The 18,435-nt window shown below is 36.1% G+C and overlaps 1 protein-coding gene across 1 annotated transcript in view; it reads right to left on the bottom strand.

Moving 5' to 3' along the window:
- Window positions 1-18,435, bottom strand: part of ADAMTS19 (ADAM metallopeptidase with thrombospondin type 1 motif 19) — a 298,785-nt gene that overhangs the window by 94,099 nt on the left and 186,251 nt on the right. The window contains exons 13-15 of the mRNA XM_057540882.1: window positions 17,737-17,909; window positions 7,186-7,313; window positions 3,215-3,335 (exon numbers count right to left, since the gene is read on the bottom strand). Coding sequence (XP_057396865.1) covers window positions 3,215-3,335; window positions 7,186-7,313; window positions 17,737-17,909 — 422 coding nt within the window. The remainder of the gene's footprint in view (window positions 1-3,214; window positions 3,336-7,185; window positions 7,314-17,736; window positions 17,910-18,435) is intronic.

The following is an 18,435-nucleotide window of genomic DNA, read 5'->3' as shown; positions in this document are numbered from 1 at the left end:
TGCTTTGTACATAGGAAGATCCTATTTCATAACCAGAGATCCCATTCTTAATCAGCCATCTTAAAACGCCCAAAGTAATCATTATCTTCTTGGTACTATTAATGATAAATGCCACATTTTGAACAACTGCTATGTGCTAGTCACAATTATAGATAATTTATGTAAATTATTTCATCTAGCCATAATGATACCATCCAAGGTAGATATTTAATAGATTGGAAAATAAAGGTAGAGAAAAAAAACTGCCTTTTTCAAGATTTCCTTGTCAGTAATTAGCTGACGCAAGCTTTGAGCTCAGATCTGTCTGATTCCAGCTATGGCGTGCTGCTACTATTTCACAGGGTAGAATACATGACACTATGACTCTCTTATTGCTGTGGAAAACATACAAATAAAAAGCCTAAGAGCATGTGTTCCTTGTACAGGATTAGTATCATCATCTCTTGTACTAAGAATAACAGAGTTTATGCCCACCTTCTTCTAAATGTAGATTGATAACTATATAGTTGCACAAGTGGCCAAATACACAATTTACCTTTAAAAATCCCTTAAAAAATTATCCCCTGGCCAGGCAAGTTACAATGAAAGACATGATAAATGTACTAAGGAAGAAGAATTCTCTTCTTAAGTTGATTTTCTAGCTCCAACAAAAATGATTTAGCAAACTCTAAATAGAGCACAGGGACTGAAAACACCCACATGTGTCTGTACTTGTGTTACTCATACAGTATATACAGTGTGCATGGCCAACTGGACCAAATAAGGCTACAATTCCTTCAAGAAATTTTAGGAAGTCCATAAACTACAAGGATAAAATTGTCTCAAGAGAAATGAATACCACATTCCTAAAGTCACAAGTAAATGAAGCCCACGATATAATTAAGGACTCATACAGATTTTTATTTTTTTAAGTCTTAACAATGTAATGTTTCATTATTAATTAAATTAACAAATGTTAATGGATCACACACTATACTGGTCACTGGGAATAGGGTATTGAACAACAGTAGCCATGATACTTTTCCTCGCTGATATTTAAAGTCTAGCAGGAAAGGAAAGACCAAAGGGTGTAAAATTACAAAATTACCATACAACTGAACTGTACAGATGCAAATATGGTAAGCGTCACTAAACTAGTTGGTGATAGGAGGTGGAGGTTGTTCAGGGAACACTTCATTGAAGAAGTGACATTTGAACTGAGATCTAAGTGACACTAGGAATTAACCAGGCAAAGCTAAGAGGAAGCTAACAGAACAATATTTTTAAATGCAAGGTGCTAGAGAGAGCATGGTCAGCTTGAACATCTGTAACAGATCTGGTGGCTGCAGCTTAGAGAAGGAAAGTGACCTTGGTGTGAGATGATGCCAGAGAGACAAGTAGAACAATACCATACAGGGCCCTATGGTCCAAGTTAAGAATTCTAGTCTCTTCCCTGTAAGCAATGTTAAGCTAGCAGAGAGTTGCAAGGAAGACAGATTGTTGTAAGGAAGTAACATTATTAGTATCTGATATTCCCAATATCGTAGGCATTTTAGACATTTTCCAAATAACAGATGCCATTAATATAACTTACAAACAAACTAATAAACAAAAGTAGAAATTAAAGTGCAATAAAAACAAAGGAGATTTGAATTAGGAATCTGGGGGGAAAATGTATCCACCTAACTGCAGTCAGAATGAACCGCATTACTGATTTTTAACTGTTATTTCTGTTGTCAATGCTTAGTTTAAAAATTAAGTGTTATTACAACTAAGAAAAAGGTACCAGTGCTGAATGTGCATCAGTATTCTTCTGTGAACTGTTTCCATGCAAATTAAATAACTATGCAGGAATAGTCTTCAAAAATTCTAGTGTCTTTAAATCTCTTCAGTCTTTCAGACTTGATTTGAACTTCTGCACTATAAAAACGTCTCCCATCACAATCAGGCTGAAAAGCTTATTATAATTGCACTTCTTAGGCGAAAGTATAAGAGCCTGTTACAGCTTCGTCTGACTATTCTAAATGAGTTCTGACAGATTTTGACTTGTAGGACCTGCCACCTTTTTTCACAGCTTTGGAGGTTGAGATTTTGATCTGCAATTTACCCTGGGCCTTAGTTATTTTTAGCCTTCAAGTTCTTCAAGCTCACTTATCTTTTATTCTGCTGGGGCCTAGAAAAAGGTTATTATATTCAGCTTTCGAGGGCTGTGTCTAATTTTCTTTTCTGAAGGACTTTTAAAAATCTACAATGAACTCAGTCTTCTTGATTATTCAAATGTAAATGGCTTATTCTTTGTATCAAAACAAATACATATTTTTAGGTCAGGTCTTGGTATTTGAACAAGAAATGTAAAACAGGAAAAAGTTGATGTATGTAATGTAAGAATATGAATGATAACAAAAATATAATCATAAATACTAAGATAGTTCAATAGATAGATGTCTAGGTAAGACACTAACGTAAACATAGAAATGTCTGCTTCCTCTCCGTAAGCTTGAGGGCTTCAGTATAAAGCATTTTCTGTATATAAAGCTTATTTGCAGGTTATTATATTTCAGTACAGATAATATCACTTTTTGTTGTGGATCACCTTAAAATTCACACTACATAGATCAGTCATCATCAGTTCATCCTCATATCCGCCGAGTATTAGTATTTATGGATGAGGAAAGACAATAAGAGAGGACATGTTCCCTCTCTTAATATATCTGGAACATCAGCCCACATCTTCTGACTCCCTGTTATAGTTTCCAACATGCTACATTGCTATAGACTCTCTCTTTTAAAAAATTAATTCCTTTTGAATTTAGTAAAAACATTAGGGAAAAAAATAAAGAAAATGGAAAGCTGAAAACCTGAAGACTAATACTCTCAATAGTTGCTTCAGGCTGTTACAAATCATTATTCTCTGTTAGACATCAATAATTTGCATTGGAGGATAAGGTCTGTAGAAACCTGATAACATTAGCCAATGTAAATTAGATTATTCCCTTGCTGCTCCAATTTATTAAATGCACAACAAATGACTTCATGTTTTCAGTATTGGGAAATGGGCTTGTTAGAATTTCTGGCTCATATCACATGTATTGTATGTCATCGCGAAAAATCATTCAATACCCGTTACAAAAGTCTTCAACAGAATCAGAACTGTCATTTCTAAGTTAAGTTCAATGTAATCTGTCCCCAGAGATTGTTTGGATTGTTAATCTTGAAAAAATAAAAAAATAATCACCTGCTCCTCTGGTGTGATTAAAATCTCCTTTAATGATTTTGCATGATTTTCCATTGCCATTGCATACACCACAATGATCTTCCCTTGCAAGAGACCCTAATAAACCATCACAGCCAACTTTCTGCAACAAGAGAATGACAGTACATCATAAAGTGAGCTTTTTCTTTTCTTTTTTAACCACTACTTTCAGACAAACCTAGTCTCTACAAACTAGACATATTTATTTGACAAACGAATAAAATGCCATATTCTCTGGTGCAAACTAATACAGCAAGCTCATGTCAAATAATACCATCAGTAAATTGTCCAAAGTAGGGTAGTGATAAAAGTATTTTTCTTATATTAAGAATTAAATGGTATCCTAAAGCAATTTGGAAAACTATTATGGAGACAAATGCAATTTACATAAATCTCAAAGGAAATCACATTTCTATTAAATATAATATGATTAATCTAACTCATTCTACTCAACATAGAACAGATAGGCTTCACCGTATGGATGGCTTCACTCCTAAAGTGGTTGAAGAGCAGATGCTGAGTATTAAATATTAACTGTGTGGAAACCAAATATAAATGTTTACATTCATTACAGTTCACCAATAAACTTCTATCCCCATCTCCTTTGACATCTAACACATGAGTGAGTAAGAACTGCTCACAACCTATGGTTGCTATAAGAAAACAGTAACAGTGGGATAATTTTTATATGTTCCCAGAAGAATGATGTTAATGTGAATCTTCTTAGATTAAATCATTGACTCTTTTCTAGTGAATTATGTTGGTCTCCCTTTGATGTTCAGAAAATATGATAATTTGCAAAGTTGTGCATACTCAAAGTGCATAAGTTAATATGTCTGTACTGTCAGAAATAAATGGTAGAATTATACCATCACCCCTATTCAAGAAGAAGCTGCAAGACTGACTGATGTTACATCCATTTATAACAAGTTACAATTATTTAAATAAATTTTTTAAATATCACATAAAACAGAAAAAAAACCAGGGTCTTTTTCTGTGGTTGGTGTCGGTGGTGTTGGGTGTGGGAAGGAGCAGGTTATAAAATGCAGCTGCAGGATGAACATCCCAAGAAAGCAAAAATCACATTAAACCTGCATAATACAGCATCCTTTCCTTTTGTCAAGAGGGTGTGTATCAGTGTCAAGAAGTAGACAAAACAATGCAATAGTGGAGAACTCTGACCAGCGAATCAAAGCTTATTCAGGGAGAAATGAAGAGAATGTTTCTGGATGAAAGAGGTGGCCACCACAGGAAATTCTCAAAATACAACAAAGATATGGCCAGAGTTCACTGATCAGGAGCCATGAAAAGACCTGAGAGTCCTGGCATTAAAGAAAAAGTCTCTCCTTCATGTACAAATGAGGAGAAAATTTAGAGTAGAGTTTAGAGTGATTTTGAAATGATAAAAAGTGCCTTTATTGCTCTATCCCTAGCATCCGACTTGTTTCTCAAATATAATAAACTTGATAAATAGTAGTTAAATGATTGAATAAATTAGTACCTAGTTGTCTCTTAGTTTTTTGTAACCCTTGTAACTGGGATAGTATAAGTTTGTAAAACCTAAAATAAAAGGCAGGGATAGACATAATGCCATGGCTCAATAATCACGTAAGCTTAAAATAAGAATCAAAGAGTTAGTATTTTGTAACTGGTAGTCTCAAGTATCCACACTTATTGATATATGCTCACATAACTCTAAAAGTTGAGGATGAATGACTTGGAAAAGACAGTACTGTTTAACTGGTGGCAGATACCTGAAGTACCACTGGCAGGCTGGAGAGTGGCAGGTACCATGATAATACAGACGAGAGTTTTCTCTATCCTTTTCCAGGATAGAAATGCCAGGGAGCCAAATTGGGTCACCAGGAGAAAGCTGTCTATTTTCAATTGCCCTCCTTAGTCCACTCACCAAGTTTAGAATTCTACATTCAACTTCAATGCTGTATGTTTTATGATAAAATAAAACACTCTAGCCAAACCCAGTATACAGAGGTTGTCAGAAAGAAAAAAGGAAGCATGTTTTTAATTATACTGAAAGACCGAATGAAGCATGTTAGTTAAAAAGCCAGAATCCTGAAGTATTCCAATGCTGTCAGAAGTTACAATTCATTTCACAGAACTTTAATTATAATCATCAGATTCACATAACACTTATGTAGAATTTTTTGTTGTTGTTGCTGTTATTTTTATGTTTACCTAGGGACTCTATAAAAGATCTGGCTTACACAATACTGTTAAGTGAAAAGCACAGCAAAGTAAGCTATTATATTTGGCATATAGAGTTAGGAAAATAATTTCTTTTGAAAAATAAATTCGTTTAAGTCATATACTAATCTGACATTTACATAAAATGATGAAATAAAGACAAAAGTTTTAATTGCACAACATAGAGTTTTGAAAACAAAATATGTATAGATAAATAACTGCCATGATTTTTAAATAGACAAATGAAAAGTTATATTTCAGGCTACTGCCATATTCTGTTAAAGAATAAAGGAAATTAATACATAATTATAAGACTGTCTCTTATACCAATTATATTGCATGATTCTATGCTTTAAATGTTAGAGCATGATGGCAAAATAAAGAATCTGAGAGCTGGTAAAGCATTTAAGTTTCACGATGTTTCCAACTTTTTATCCAGAAGTCTATAGACTTCTATTGGACCACAGATTGATCCATCCATAGCTTGTAATTGTTTTCAAATTTTGGAGCATGTGTGCACATGCGTGTGTGTGCATGTGTGGTCAGGTATGCGTTTTTTATATGAAGAAACCAAAACTTTTATCAAATTCTCAAAGGAGTGTATTGCACAAAAAAGTCAATGACCACTGGCCTGCCTATTTCATTTCACAGATTAATGGACACATACATATTTTAAGTGATTTTCCCGAGAACATAGTTTCCTAGTGGCTGTCGTGGATTCAGTCCTCCTCCACTCAGATACCTCTTTTATTACTAAAGGATGTACATATTTTCCTTCCACGCCTGGGAAATTTATCAGCTGATGGCTCTTAGCCTTCAGCCCTGTTCAGAAAATGGCTAGCCTAAAGAAAACTGCCTTTCCCAAGATCACATCCCCCTCATCCCCTGGGACAGCTTGTATCCAAACACTAGTAGATAATGGGGGTTAAAAAGGTCTAGTTTTCTCACCCCAAATGGGGAAAACTTTGAAGAGCCATCCCAGCCACAATGCTCCTCACACGGTCAGCTGACGTCTTGTGACTGTACCAAGCCCAACTGTTCCCTGTGCTGAGTCCTGCCTCCTTCCCCCTCTGCATATATGTTGATCATGAAAACACCTGGCATTAAACTTCCTGCATATTAATCTTCCAGGGGAAGCCAACCTGAGACAGTGGCAGACCTGTAACTAGCAACTTCAAAGCTTTAGCCTTTGATCTTTCCACTACACTATTCATATTCATTTTAATAGAATGTCTCCTTTCTAATGATAAATAAAGAAGAGCACATAAATGCATATAGTAGATGGAGATTATTTTTAAAAAGAAATAGAAAGGCAAATGAAATGCTTAAGTATAATAAAAAATTGAATGTACATTTACAAATCAGCTGATTCAAGAATGTTGATGATACTTTAAGTGAGTAATAAGACTGCTTTTATAGGTTTTTGCCACATGGCTCAGTCTTGGACACAAGACATGAAGAACTTGAGTGCTTGAGTTTCTGGTCTGGAATGCCCAAAGTGTCACAATTTTACACCTGTAATATGTACGTTACTGAATAAAATTTTCATATTCTTTCAGCTAGTAATGAGTATTATATATTTTCTAGTCTGAACCCTTCATTATACAGATGAAGAAATGGACTTTCAAAGCAGATCAGACTTGCTGAAGATCACAGTTGAGGCAGAGCTTTCCACTGTACTGTGCAGCTGCTCGAAGGTCCCCCAATCCTCCTTCAGCATATACACTCTCCCTTTTGGAATGTCTTACCTGACACATGCCATTTGCACAGATATCTAATCCCTGATATCCGCAAGAAGTTCCATCCAACACTTTTTCTGATAGAAGAATAGGCTGTTCTTTTCCAACAGGAGAGCAAAACAAGGCACATGGTTTTTCTACAGACAGAGTGGGATAAAAGTAAATGAACAAAATTTGATCCATAAATATTTTTACCTCAAGCTTTATTTTTCAGAACAGTTACGAGTAAAAAATATAATCTGATGTTAACTGAGTAATGCACTACTAGAATATATAATACTAGAGGTTATTATGAGTAGTAAATGAGATGATGCCTGAGCAAAAATAGGTATCCAATGAACATTAACCTCCTTCTTAAGAATTATGTCTTCAAATTATTTTTAAAATGTATCATTTATTATTTTCTGGCACTAAACCTCTACCACACACAAACCAAGCATTCTTCGTGAAAAATATTTTGCATACTCTCATTTTTTGCTCATATCTTTTAGCATGAACTCATTTTAATTTTAAGAACATATCAGATTTCTGCCTATTTAAGATTTACTTTATTCATGAAGCCTTTCTTGACGTCTCACTTCTAAATTCCAATACACTAATTTTAAATCCTATGCATTTGGCATTTTCTAATTGAAAAATTACTAAAGGGAGAAAGAAGAACTTCTAAGATGAACAATTCTTGTAAGATTTTCCATTGTGAGGATGTTTAGCAACTCAATACAATCCCATGAGAACATCCATTGGAATGCACAGTTGCTGAAGTGCTAGCTGGGACTCACCCTCTTCATTGCTTACTCAGAAAGCATGTTGGGATGTATGATGTTTAGGGTGAGAACTACTGTTCTAGGTAAAGAATTCTTGAATGGCTGGCAGTCACCTTCAGTGCTTCCTTAAACAATAAGGTAGGAGGGTTAGAGTTAAAACACTTGCCTATTAGGCTCAGTCAAAAAGTGGCAAAACATTTTTAAAGTGCTGTTTCTATTTCTAAGCATCCTGCAGAGGAGTTGTAGTATTTGGTAACACCAGTAGTAGGATTATCCAAATCAGAAACTTCAGAGCAATTTCCAGGCTACATTACTACTCTATTGGCTTGACACCAGTCAGGCCCTTTACTGTTTATTAAGCTCATACAAATAGAATAGAAAATAGTTTACAGTCTCTGACACTGATCTTCGCTTATATCTTCAGTAAAGTTCCACGTATGCTGATGGGATTCTATAAATACCAAATAACAGCCAGAGGCATGGAACAGGGTATCACTTGGCAAAGAGAAGACAGACAGTTAAATGAGCCTTCAGAATTGAACATTTCAAACAGTTTTCACATGTGGCTTCTGAATACTGCTCTGAAAAATTTTGGGGAGTTGGACCATGGCCTTTAATGTGAATGGTTTTGAAATTTTCCTTTAAGATGCCATTATAAGCTGCAATAAAGCAGTTCAGTGTGCTCTCACGCCTCAAAGTAGGTTATGTTTATTCAATGACTACTTACTATGTCATATCTTTGGACTTAAAAACAGCTGCTGTCATTGCAACACTTTAATAGTGACACACACACACACACCTCACTATTCTCTTTCTGGAGTTTTCACTGAAGAGAGGAGCAAACCAGATATATGAATAATGTTGAAAGGAGTCAGTCTAGAATATTCCATTTACATTCTAAGCAAGAACTCAGATAAAAACGTTGTACTCCTCCTTTTACATATTGTCAATTTACTATACTTACTTTAGCCTTATAGATGACATCAACATTTGATACCAATCTTCCTTCCTGGAGTACACCCTTGAGATTGTGACATTATAGTGATCCATGTAACATGCCAGTACTTGGCAGGCAGGCTCTGTCTTGATTTAAGAGACCACCCCTTTCCAAGGTATGCATTAAACATGGATTTCAGCCAAATTTCAGCACAGAGTATGCAAAATACCTGAATGTTAAAGCCATGCATCTTTTTTTCTCTAAAAATAAATATTCACTACTGCACTGATACCTTATATTTAATTCTCTTAGCCAGATATTCATGTGTTACATAAAAAAACAGAAATAGCCACTTGCATTTTAAAGTATTGAAAACCTGGGGTTTTTAAAAGACTTGTATATTTCAATTTCTTCCATATGGCTCTAATACATAAAAACTATTGTTGTGTCTTTTATTCACCATACAGACTGACATGTTTGATTGATACATGTCGCAGAATTATCAAAAATGGTACACTGCTAATTATATAAATATCTATTATGGATCATTCTGATGATAAACAACACTTTATAAGAGTCAGGAGCTCCCTTAATTGTGATTTCCAACAGTTTTAATATTTTAAATTGACCCCCATACAACTCTGATTTTTTTTTTTAAATCTGGAGGGAACCTGTTTCCTATCTCTTATTTCACATGTGAGTAAACAGGTTTCAAATGAAGTAAATATTATCAAATCAGACAGCCAGTTGGAGGCAGAGATAGAATTAACCCAGGATCAGATGATGATTTTCAGGATTTGAAGTGTCATATTGACTTTATTTTTACCATGAAAAAATATTACTTATATACTTAAATTAATGCAACAAATACCCATCAGAAGATTAGTAATTGCCAGACAGTACAGTAGGCACAGACAATAGAGGGAACAGAGACGCATTAAAATCTGCTTCAGCAGGGTCCTGTGGAGTACTTGGCAGGGGTACGTATCCTATACGGAAGATCAGGGGAATTCTTTTTTCCTAGAGAACTTGTCATAAACTGAGCCCAAAAAATCAGTAGAAGTTTTCAAGGTAAATACACGGGGAAAGAGATTAAAGCTTGAGAAAAAAAGGATATTGTGCCAAGAAATGTGCATATTTATAGGCCCAGAAGTAAGAAAACATGATGTATATGAGCAATGAAATGAAATTCGGCCTGGCGGTGCTGGAGATTACAGAAGGGAATGATGGAGATGAGGCCAGAGACGTTAAAGGGGGCAGGTCACAATAATGGCCTTATAAACCAGGTAATAAAGTTTGAGATTGGTCCTGACAGCAACGGGACTGACAGCAACAGTGACTGATGGTTTTGGCCTTCAAAAAGGCCAGCCTAGCTGAAATGAGGAGTAGGGGCTGAAGGAGGGTCAGAGAGACAGTGAGGAAGCCATTTGAAGAATCCAGGTCAGAGACGGTGCAAACATGAACAAAGATGCTGGCAAACAAAGAAAGGTTTGGACAAATAGGGTGTGCTGCTTCATTACAGGGGGTTGGAGATTGAGGCAGAAGGATTCTGGATTAGGTTGGTAATGAGGCTGATCATGTTGCTATTCTCCATGAGAGAGCACAGTAAGAGGAGAGATGGTGGGAGTGAGAGAAAGGAAAGGGGGAAGGGGTATGTTGAACTTGAACCATGTTGAGTTAGAGGTGAATGGGATGCTGAGTGGACAAGTTCATGCAACATAGGGGTAAGCAGGTAAGGAGCTCAGGACAGAGAGATCTAGTTTGGAGATAAATGTTTGTGTTCCTTTAGCATTTGGATGATAAATAAAACCTAGTGAATAAGTAAGATTATGCCAAGAAGGACGTTTAGTGAGAAGAGGGGCCAGGATAAGTCACTACAGAAAATTCCCATAAGACATATCATTCTTTCACTAAATATTTATTAAGTGTCTACTCTGTTCAGATACTGCTTACGGTGCTAAACACATAGCAAAGCATAAAATACAAGTCTTGCTCTAACAATTATTATTTGGGGGGGCATAAACAATTAAAATAAAAATATTATGATAGATGATGATAAGGTCTGTGAAAAAAGAATAAAGCAGGGGAAGGAAAAGCACTGAGTCAATATTTAAGAAAACATCAGAAGGAGGTGAGAGAATGAATCATACTGCTATCTGGGAAAAGTAATTCACCAGAGAAAACAACACCTTCCAAGACACTAAGACAGAAGGGAGCCAGGGTGGGTGGCAGGGTGTGATGCAGGCACAGTACAGATGAAGTTAGAGGGTAACAGGAAGCCAGGGAGCTAAGGACCTTATAGGTCATTAGAAGAACTTTGCGCTTTTAGTGAGCTGGGAAGACACTGAAAGCTTCTGAATGGAAGAATAACATGACATGACTGATGTTTTAAATGCATCACTCTGGCTATGTTGAGACTGAAGGAGGTATGAAGACACAGGCATAAAGAACAGTTAGAGATAGCAGAAGCAAGAAGAACTACAATCCTTGAGCCTGTGGAACAAAAACCACATTCACAGAAAGACAGACAAGATGAAAAGGCAGAGGGTTATGTACCAGATGAAGGAACAAGATAAAACCCCAGAAAAACAACTAAATGAAGTGGAGATAGGCAACCTTCCAGAAAAAGAATCCAGAATAATGATAGTGAAGATGATCCAGGACCTTGGAAAAAGAATGGAGGCAAAGATTGAGAAGATGCAAGAAATGTTCAACAAAGACCTAGAAGAATTAAAGAACAAACAAACAGAGATGAACAATACAATAACTGAAATGAAAAATACACTAGAAGGAATCAATAGCAGAATTACTGAGGCAGAAGAATGGATAAGTGACCTGGAAGACAGAATGGTGGAATTCACTGCTGCAGAACAGAATAAAGAAAAAAGAATGAAAAGAAATGAAGACAGCCTAAGAGACCTCTGAGACAATATTAAACACAACAACATTCACATTATAGGGGTCCCAGAAGGAGGACAGAGAGAAACGACCCGAGAAAATATATGAAGAGATTATAGTCAAAAACTTCCCTAACATGGGAAAGGAAATAGCCACCCAAGTCCAGGAAGCGCAGAGAGTCCCATACAGGATAAACCCAAGGAGAAACAGGCCGAGACACAGTAATCAAATGGCAAAAATTAAAGACAAAGAAAAATTATTGAAGCAGCAAGGGAAAAATGACAAATAACAAACAAGGGAACTCCCATAAGGTTAACAGCTGATTTCTCAGCAGAAACTCTACAAGCCAGAAGGGAGTGGCATGATATACTTAAAGTGATGAAAGGGAAGAACCTATAACCAAGATTACTCTACCCGGCAAAGATCTCATTCAGATTCGTTGGAGAAATCAAAAGGTTTACAGACAAGCAAAAGCTAAGAGAATTCAGCACCACCAAACCAGCTCTACAACAAATGCTAAAGGAACTTCTCTAAGTGGGAAACACAAGAGAAGAAAAGGACCTGCAAAAACAAACCCAAAACAATTAAGAAAATGATAATAAGAACATACATATCGATAATTACCTTAAACGTGAATGGATTAAATCCTCCAACAAAAGACACAGGCTTCCTGAATGGATACAAAAACAAGACCCATATATATGCTGTCTACAAGAGACCCACTTCAGACCTAGGGACACATACAGACTGAAAGTGAGGGGATGGAAAAAGATATTCCATGGAAATGGAAATCAAAAGAAAGCTGGAGTAGCAATACTCATATCAGATAAAATAGACTTTAAAATAAAGAATGTTACAAGAGACAAGGAAGGACACTACATAATGATCAAGGGATCAATCCAAGAAGAAGAGATAACAATTATAAATATATATGTACCCAACATAGGAGCACCTCAATACATAAGGCAAGTGCTAACAGCTATAAAAGAGGAAATCGACAGTAACACAATAATAGTGGGGGACTTTAACACCTCACTTACACCAATGGACAGATCATCCAAACAGAAAATTAATAAGAAAACACAAACTTTAAATGACACAATAGACCAGATAGATTTAATTAATATTTACAGGACATTCCATCCAAAAACAGCAGATTACACGTTCTACTCAAGTGTGCACAGAACATTCTCCAGGATAGATCACATCTTGGGTCACAAATCAAGCCTCAGTAAATTTAAGAAAACTGAAATCATATCAAGCATCTTTTCTGACCACAACGTTATGAGATTAGAAATCAATTACAGGGAAAAAATCTTAAAAAACACAAACACGTGGAGGCTAAACAATACGTTACTAAATAACCAAGAGATCACTGAAGAAATCAAAGAGGAAATCAAAAAAATACCTAGAGACAAATGACAATGAAAACACGACCATCCAAAACCTATGGGATGCGGCAAAAGCAGTTCTAAGAGGGAAGTTTATAGCTATACAAGCCTACCTCAAGAAACAAGAAAAATCTCAAATAAACAATCTAACCTTACACCTAAAGGAACTAAAGAAAGAAGAACAAACAAAACCCAAAGTTAGCAGAAGGAAGAAAATCATAAAGATCAGAGCAGAAATAAATGAAATCGAAACAAAGAAAACAATAGCAAAGATCAATAAAAATAAAAGCTGGTTCTTTGAGGAGATAAACACAATTGATAAATCATTAGCCAGACTCATCAAGAAAAAGGGAGAGGACTCAAATCAATAAAATTAGAAATGAAAATGGAGAAGTTACAACAGACACCGCAGAAATACAAAGCATCCTAAGAGACTACTACAAGCAACTCTACGCCAATAAAATGGACAACCTGGAAGAAATGGACAAATTCTTAGAAAGGTATAACCTTCCAAGACTGAAACAGGAAGAAATAGAAAATATGAGCAGACCAATCACAAGTAATGAAATTTAAAATGTGATTAAAAATCTTCCAACAAACAAAAGTCCAGGACCAGATGGCTTCACAGGTGAATTCTATCAAACATTTAGAGAAGAGCTAACACCCATCCTTCTCAAACTCTTCCAAAAAACTGCAGAGGAAGGAACACTCCCAAACTCATTCTACGAGACCACCATAACCCTGATACCAAAACCAGACAAAGACACTACAAAAAAAGAAAATTACAGACCAATATCACTGATGAATATATATGCAAAAATCCTCAATAAAATACTAGCAAACAGAATCCAACAACACATTAAAAGGATCATACACCATGATCAAGTGGGATTTATCCCAGGGATGCAAGGATTCTTCAGTATATGCAAATCAATCAATGTGATACACCATATTAACCAATTGAAGAAGGAAATCCATATGATCATCTCAATAGATGCAGAAAAAGCTTTTGACAAAATTCAATACCCATTTATGATAAAAAAAACTCTCCAGAAAGTAGGCATAGAGGGAACCTACCTCAACATAACAAAGGCCATATACAACAAACCCACAGCAAACATCATTCTCAATGGTGAAAAACTGAAAGCATTTCCTCTAAGATCAGGAACAATACAAGGATGTCCACTCTCACCACTATTATTCAACATAGTTTTGGAAGTCCTAGCCACGGCAATCAGAGAAGAAAAGGAAATAAAAGGAATCCAAATTGGAAAAGAAGAAGTAAAACTGTCACTGTTTGCAGATGACATGATACTATACATAGAGAATCCTAAAGATGCCACCAGAAAACTACTAGAGCTAATCAATGAATTTGGTAAAGTTGCAGGATACAAAATTAATGCACAGAAATCTCCTGCATTCCTATACACTAATGATGAAAAATCTGAAAGAGAAATTAAGGAAACACTCCCATTTACTACTGCAACAAAAAGAATAGAATACCTAGGAATAAACCTACCTAGGGAGACAAAAGACCTGTATGCAGAAAACTATAAGACACTGATGAAAGAAATTAAAGATGATACCAACAGATGGAGAGATATACTATATTCTTGGATTGGAAAAATCAATATTGTGAAAATGACTATACTACCCAAAGCAATGTACAGATTCAATGCAATCCCTATCAAATTACCAATGGCATTTTTTACGGAACTAGAACAAAAAATCTTAAAATTTGTATGGAGACACAAAAGACACCGAATAGCCAAAGCAGTCTTGAGGGAATAAAACGGAGCTGGAGGAATCAGACTCCCTGACTTCAGACTATACTACAAAGCTACAGTAATCAAGACAATATGGTACTGGCACAAAAACAGAAATATAGATCAATGGAACAGGATAGAAAGCCCAGAGATAAACCCATGTACCTATGGTCAACTAATCTATGACAAAGGAGGCAAGGATATACAATGGAGAAAAGACAGCCTCTTCAATAAGTGGTGCTGGGAAAACTGGACAGCTACATGTAAAAGAATGAAATTAGAACACTCCCTAACACCACACACAAAAATAAACTCAAAATGGATTAGAGACCTAAATGTAAGACTGGACACTATAAAACTCTTAGAGGAAAACTTAGGAAGAACACTCTTTGACATAAATCACAGCAAGATCTTTTTTGACCCACCTCCTAGAGTAATGGAAATAGACAAAAATAAATAAATGGGACCTAATGAAACTTAAAAGCTTTCGCACAGCAAAGGAATCCATAAACAAGACGAAAAGACAACCTTCAAATGGGAGAAAATATTTGCAAATGAATCAACGGATAAAGGATTAATCTCCAAAATATATAAACGGCTCATGCAGCTCAATATTAAAAAAACAAACAACCCAATCCAAAAATGGGCAGAAAACCTAAACAGACATTTCTCCAAAGAATATATACAGATGGCCAAGAAGCAAATGAAAAGATGCTCAACATCACTAATTATTAGAGAAATGCAAATCAAAACTACAATGAGGTATCACCTCACACCAGTTAGTATGGGCATCATCAATAAATCTACAAACAAAAAATGCTGGAGAGGGTGTGAAGAAAAGGGAACCATCTTGCACTGTTGGTGGGAATGTACATTGATACAGCCTCTATGGAGAACAGTATGGAGGTTTCTTAAAAAACTAAAAATAGAATTACCATATGACCCAGCAATCCCACCACTGGGCATATACCCAGAGAAAACCATAATTCAAAAAACACATGCACCCCAATGTTCATACAGCACTATTTACAAGAGCCAGGTCATGGAAGCAACCTAATGCCCATCGACAGACAAATGGAAAAAGAAGATGTGGTACATATATACAATGGAATATTACTCAGCCATAAAAAGGAATGAAATTGGTTTATTTGTAGAGACGTGGATGGATCTAGAGACTGTCATAGAGAGTGAAGTAAGTCAGAAAGAGAAAAACAAATATTGTATATTAACGTATATATGTGGAACATAGAAAAATGGTACAGATGAACTGGTTTGCAGGGCAGAAATAGAGACACAGATGTAGAGAACAAACGTATGGACACCAAGGGGGGAAAGCAGCGGGGGGTGGGGGTGTGATGAATTGGGAGATTGGGATTGACATGTATACACTGATGTGTATAAAATGGATGACTAATAAGAGCCTGCTGTATAAAAAAGGAAAGAATATAAAATGCAAAAAAAAAAAAAAAAAAAAAAAGAACAGTTAGACAGCTACTACAATCATCCAGGTAAGACACTGTTGCTTATACCATGGTGGCAGCTCTGGAGATATTGGGCAATAATCAGATTCTGGATGTATTTTAAAGATAGGGCTCATGTGACTTTACTGATATTCTGAATGTACATTAAAAGAGAACTAAATGGAAAATGAAGACTCCAAAGTTTGTTGGTTGAAGCATCTGGAAATATAGAATTAACCTTTATTAAAAGGATGGTGTGAATAGAAGACTATTCTATTCTATTCTTCTTTCTATAAAGAAACAGTATGTTTGGAGGCCACGTGTGGGGGAAGAAAGCATGACATGTATGAAGCAGTGAAACAAGGGCAATATCTGGAGCGCAGAGGAAAAGAGAGTGAGGTTTTATATGAGGCAGGAGACAAGAGAAGAAATCAGGCTAAAGAAGGTCTTGCTGAGCATGTCATGTTGTGAAATTTGGTCTCTACCTGAAGAGTCATGGCAAGTCTCTGAAATGCTTTAACTGGGAGATCAGAATGAGCCAATTTGTCCTTTATATAAAGATCTCTATTTCTACCTCGTGCTACCCCTTTACAGGGACACCCATCCCTCTCCCACCACCACTCCCAACTCCTGGTAACCACTCATCTATCTGTTTTCCATCTCGATACTTTGGTGGCTTCAAGAATGTTATATAAAAGGAATCATACAGTGTGAGACATTTTGAGATTGGGTTTCCTACTCAGCATCATGCTGTGACATCCACCAGGTCACTGCATATGTTAACGGAGTGTTCTGTGTACTGTTGCATAATATCCCATGGCACAGATATACCTCAGTTTGCTAACCCTGCAGCTACTTAGAACCTTTTTGATTGTGTCCAGTGTTTGGCTATCGGAAATAAAGCTGCTATGCCCATTTGTGTTCAGCATTTTTTTGTGGTCGCAAATTTCCATTTCTCCGAGATAAATAACCAAGACTGCGTTTTCTAAAGTGTATGCTTAGTTATTTAAAGAAACTACCCAGCTAATTTTCAGAGTGGTTGCTCCATTTTACCTTCCCACCAGCAACGCATGAGAGATCTAGTTTCTCTTCATCCTCACCAGCATTTTGTACTGTCACCCTTTTTAAATTTTAGTTTATCTCATTGGTGTATAATATCTCTATATTTTTAAAATATATTTTTAGTCAGTGCTTGTGGTTGTTATATGTCAGTAAAGGCAGAAAACACAGAGCTCTGAAATACCTAGGATATAGACTGTAAAACAATATTTACCACTGTTGTAAAGCACCTCGCAAACCTAGAAGTCTACGTAACTAAGATGGTGGCGATCTGGTTGGTCATACCTTCATCCATGACAGCGTGCCACTGAAGTACATGCTTTGGGTACGAAGTTCTAACACTATAGGCCTGACATTGCCAGTCTCTGAATCCAGGCAAACCTGCAGGACAAGGTGGATTCTCACATATTCTGTATTGTTTTCTGGGACCATTACAATCCCTTGCTTCAGAACCTAGCCTAGAAAAGATAGTACAAATAATCAATTTTATCTTTTTTTATGTTAACTACTCATTTAAAAAAAATCAAAAGGCAATATATTAATAAGGTACAATCCTTTATATTAAATCTACTTTTGAAAAAGTGGACAGATTAAATGATTGGTAATGGTAGGAAATCCATATGTTTATTTAAAAATATATATTTTTTTCCAATCTTTGAGCCATTTAATTTCCAAAATACATGAGAAACAAAAGCCCATTTGCCATGGAAATGATACAGAAGGGTAAAGGGCAGAGGTTGGGGGCAAAATAGAAAGCCTGCACTTCCCATGAAAGAGTGGGGCTGAGAATTATTAAGGAGTTGCTTCTAAGGTTTTCACATACATTCTTTAAAATCTCTTGTTGAGGAACTGGGCCACTGAATCCACACCAAAGTTAAAGCATAAAGCTGAAATGACTTTCTCACACATTTTCCTAGGATCACTCTAGGAATGATGGAGACAAGCAAGCTGATCTTGGACGCTCCCTATTCATACCTGTGCTCA

Source organism: Balaenoptera acutorostrata, chromosome 2 (assembly GCF_949987535.1).
Source record: "Balaenoptera acutorostrata chromosome 2, mBalAcu1.1, whole genome shotgun sequence".
NCBI classification, from domain to species: domain Eukaryota; kingdom Metazoa; phylum Chordata; class Mammalia; order Artiodactyla; family Balaenopteridae; genus Balaenoptera; species Balaenoptera acutorostrata.
This window is presented reverse-complemented; position numbering and strand designations above follow the sequence as displayed.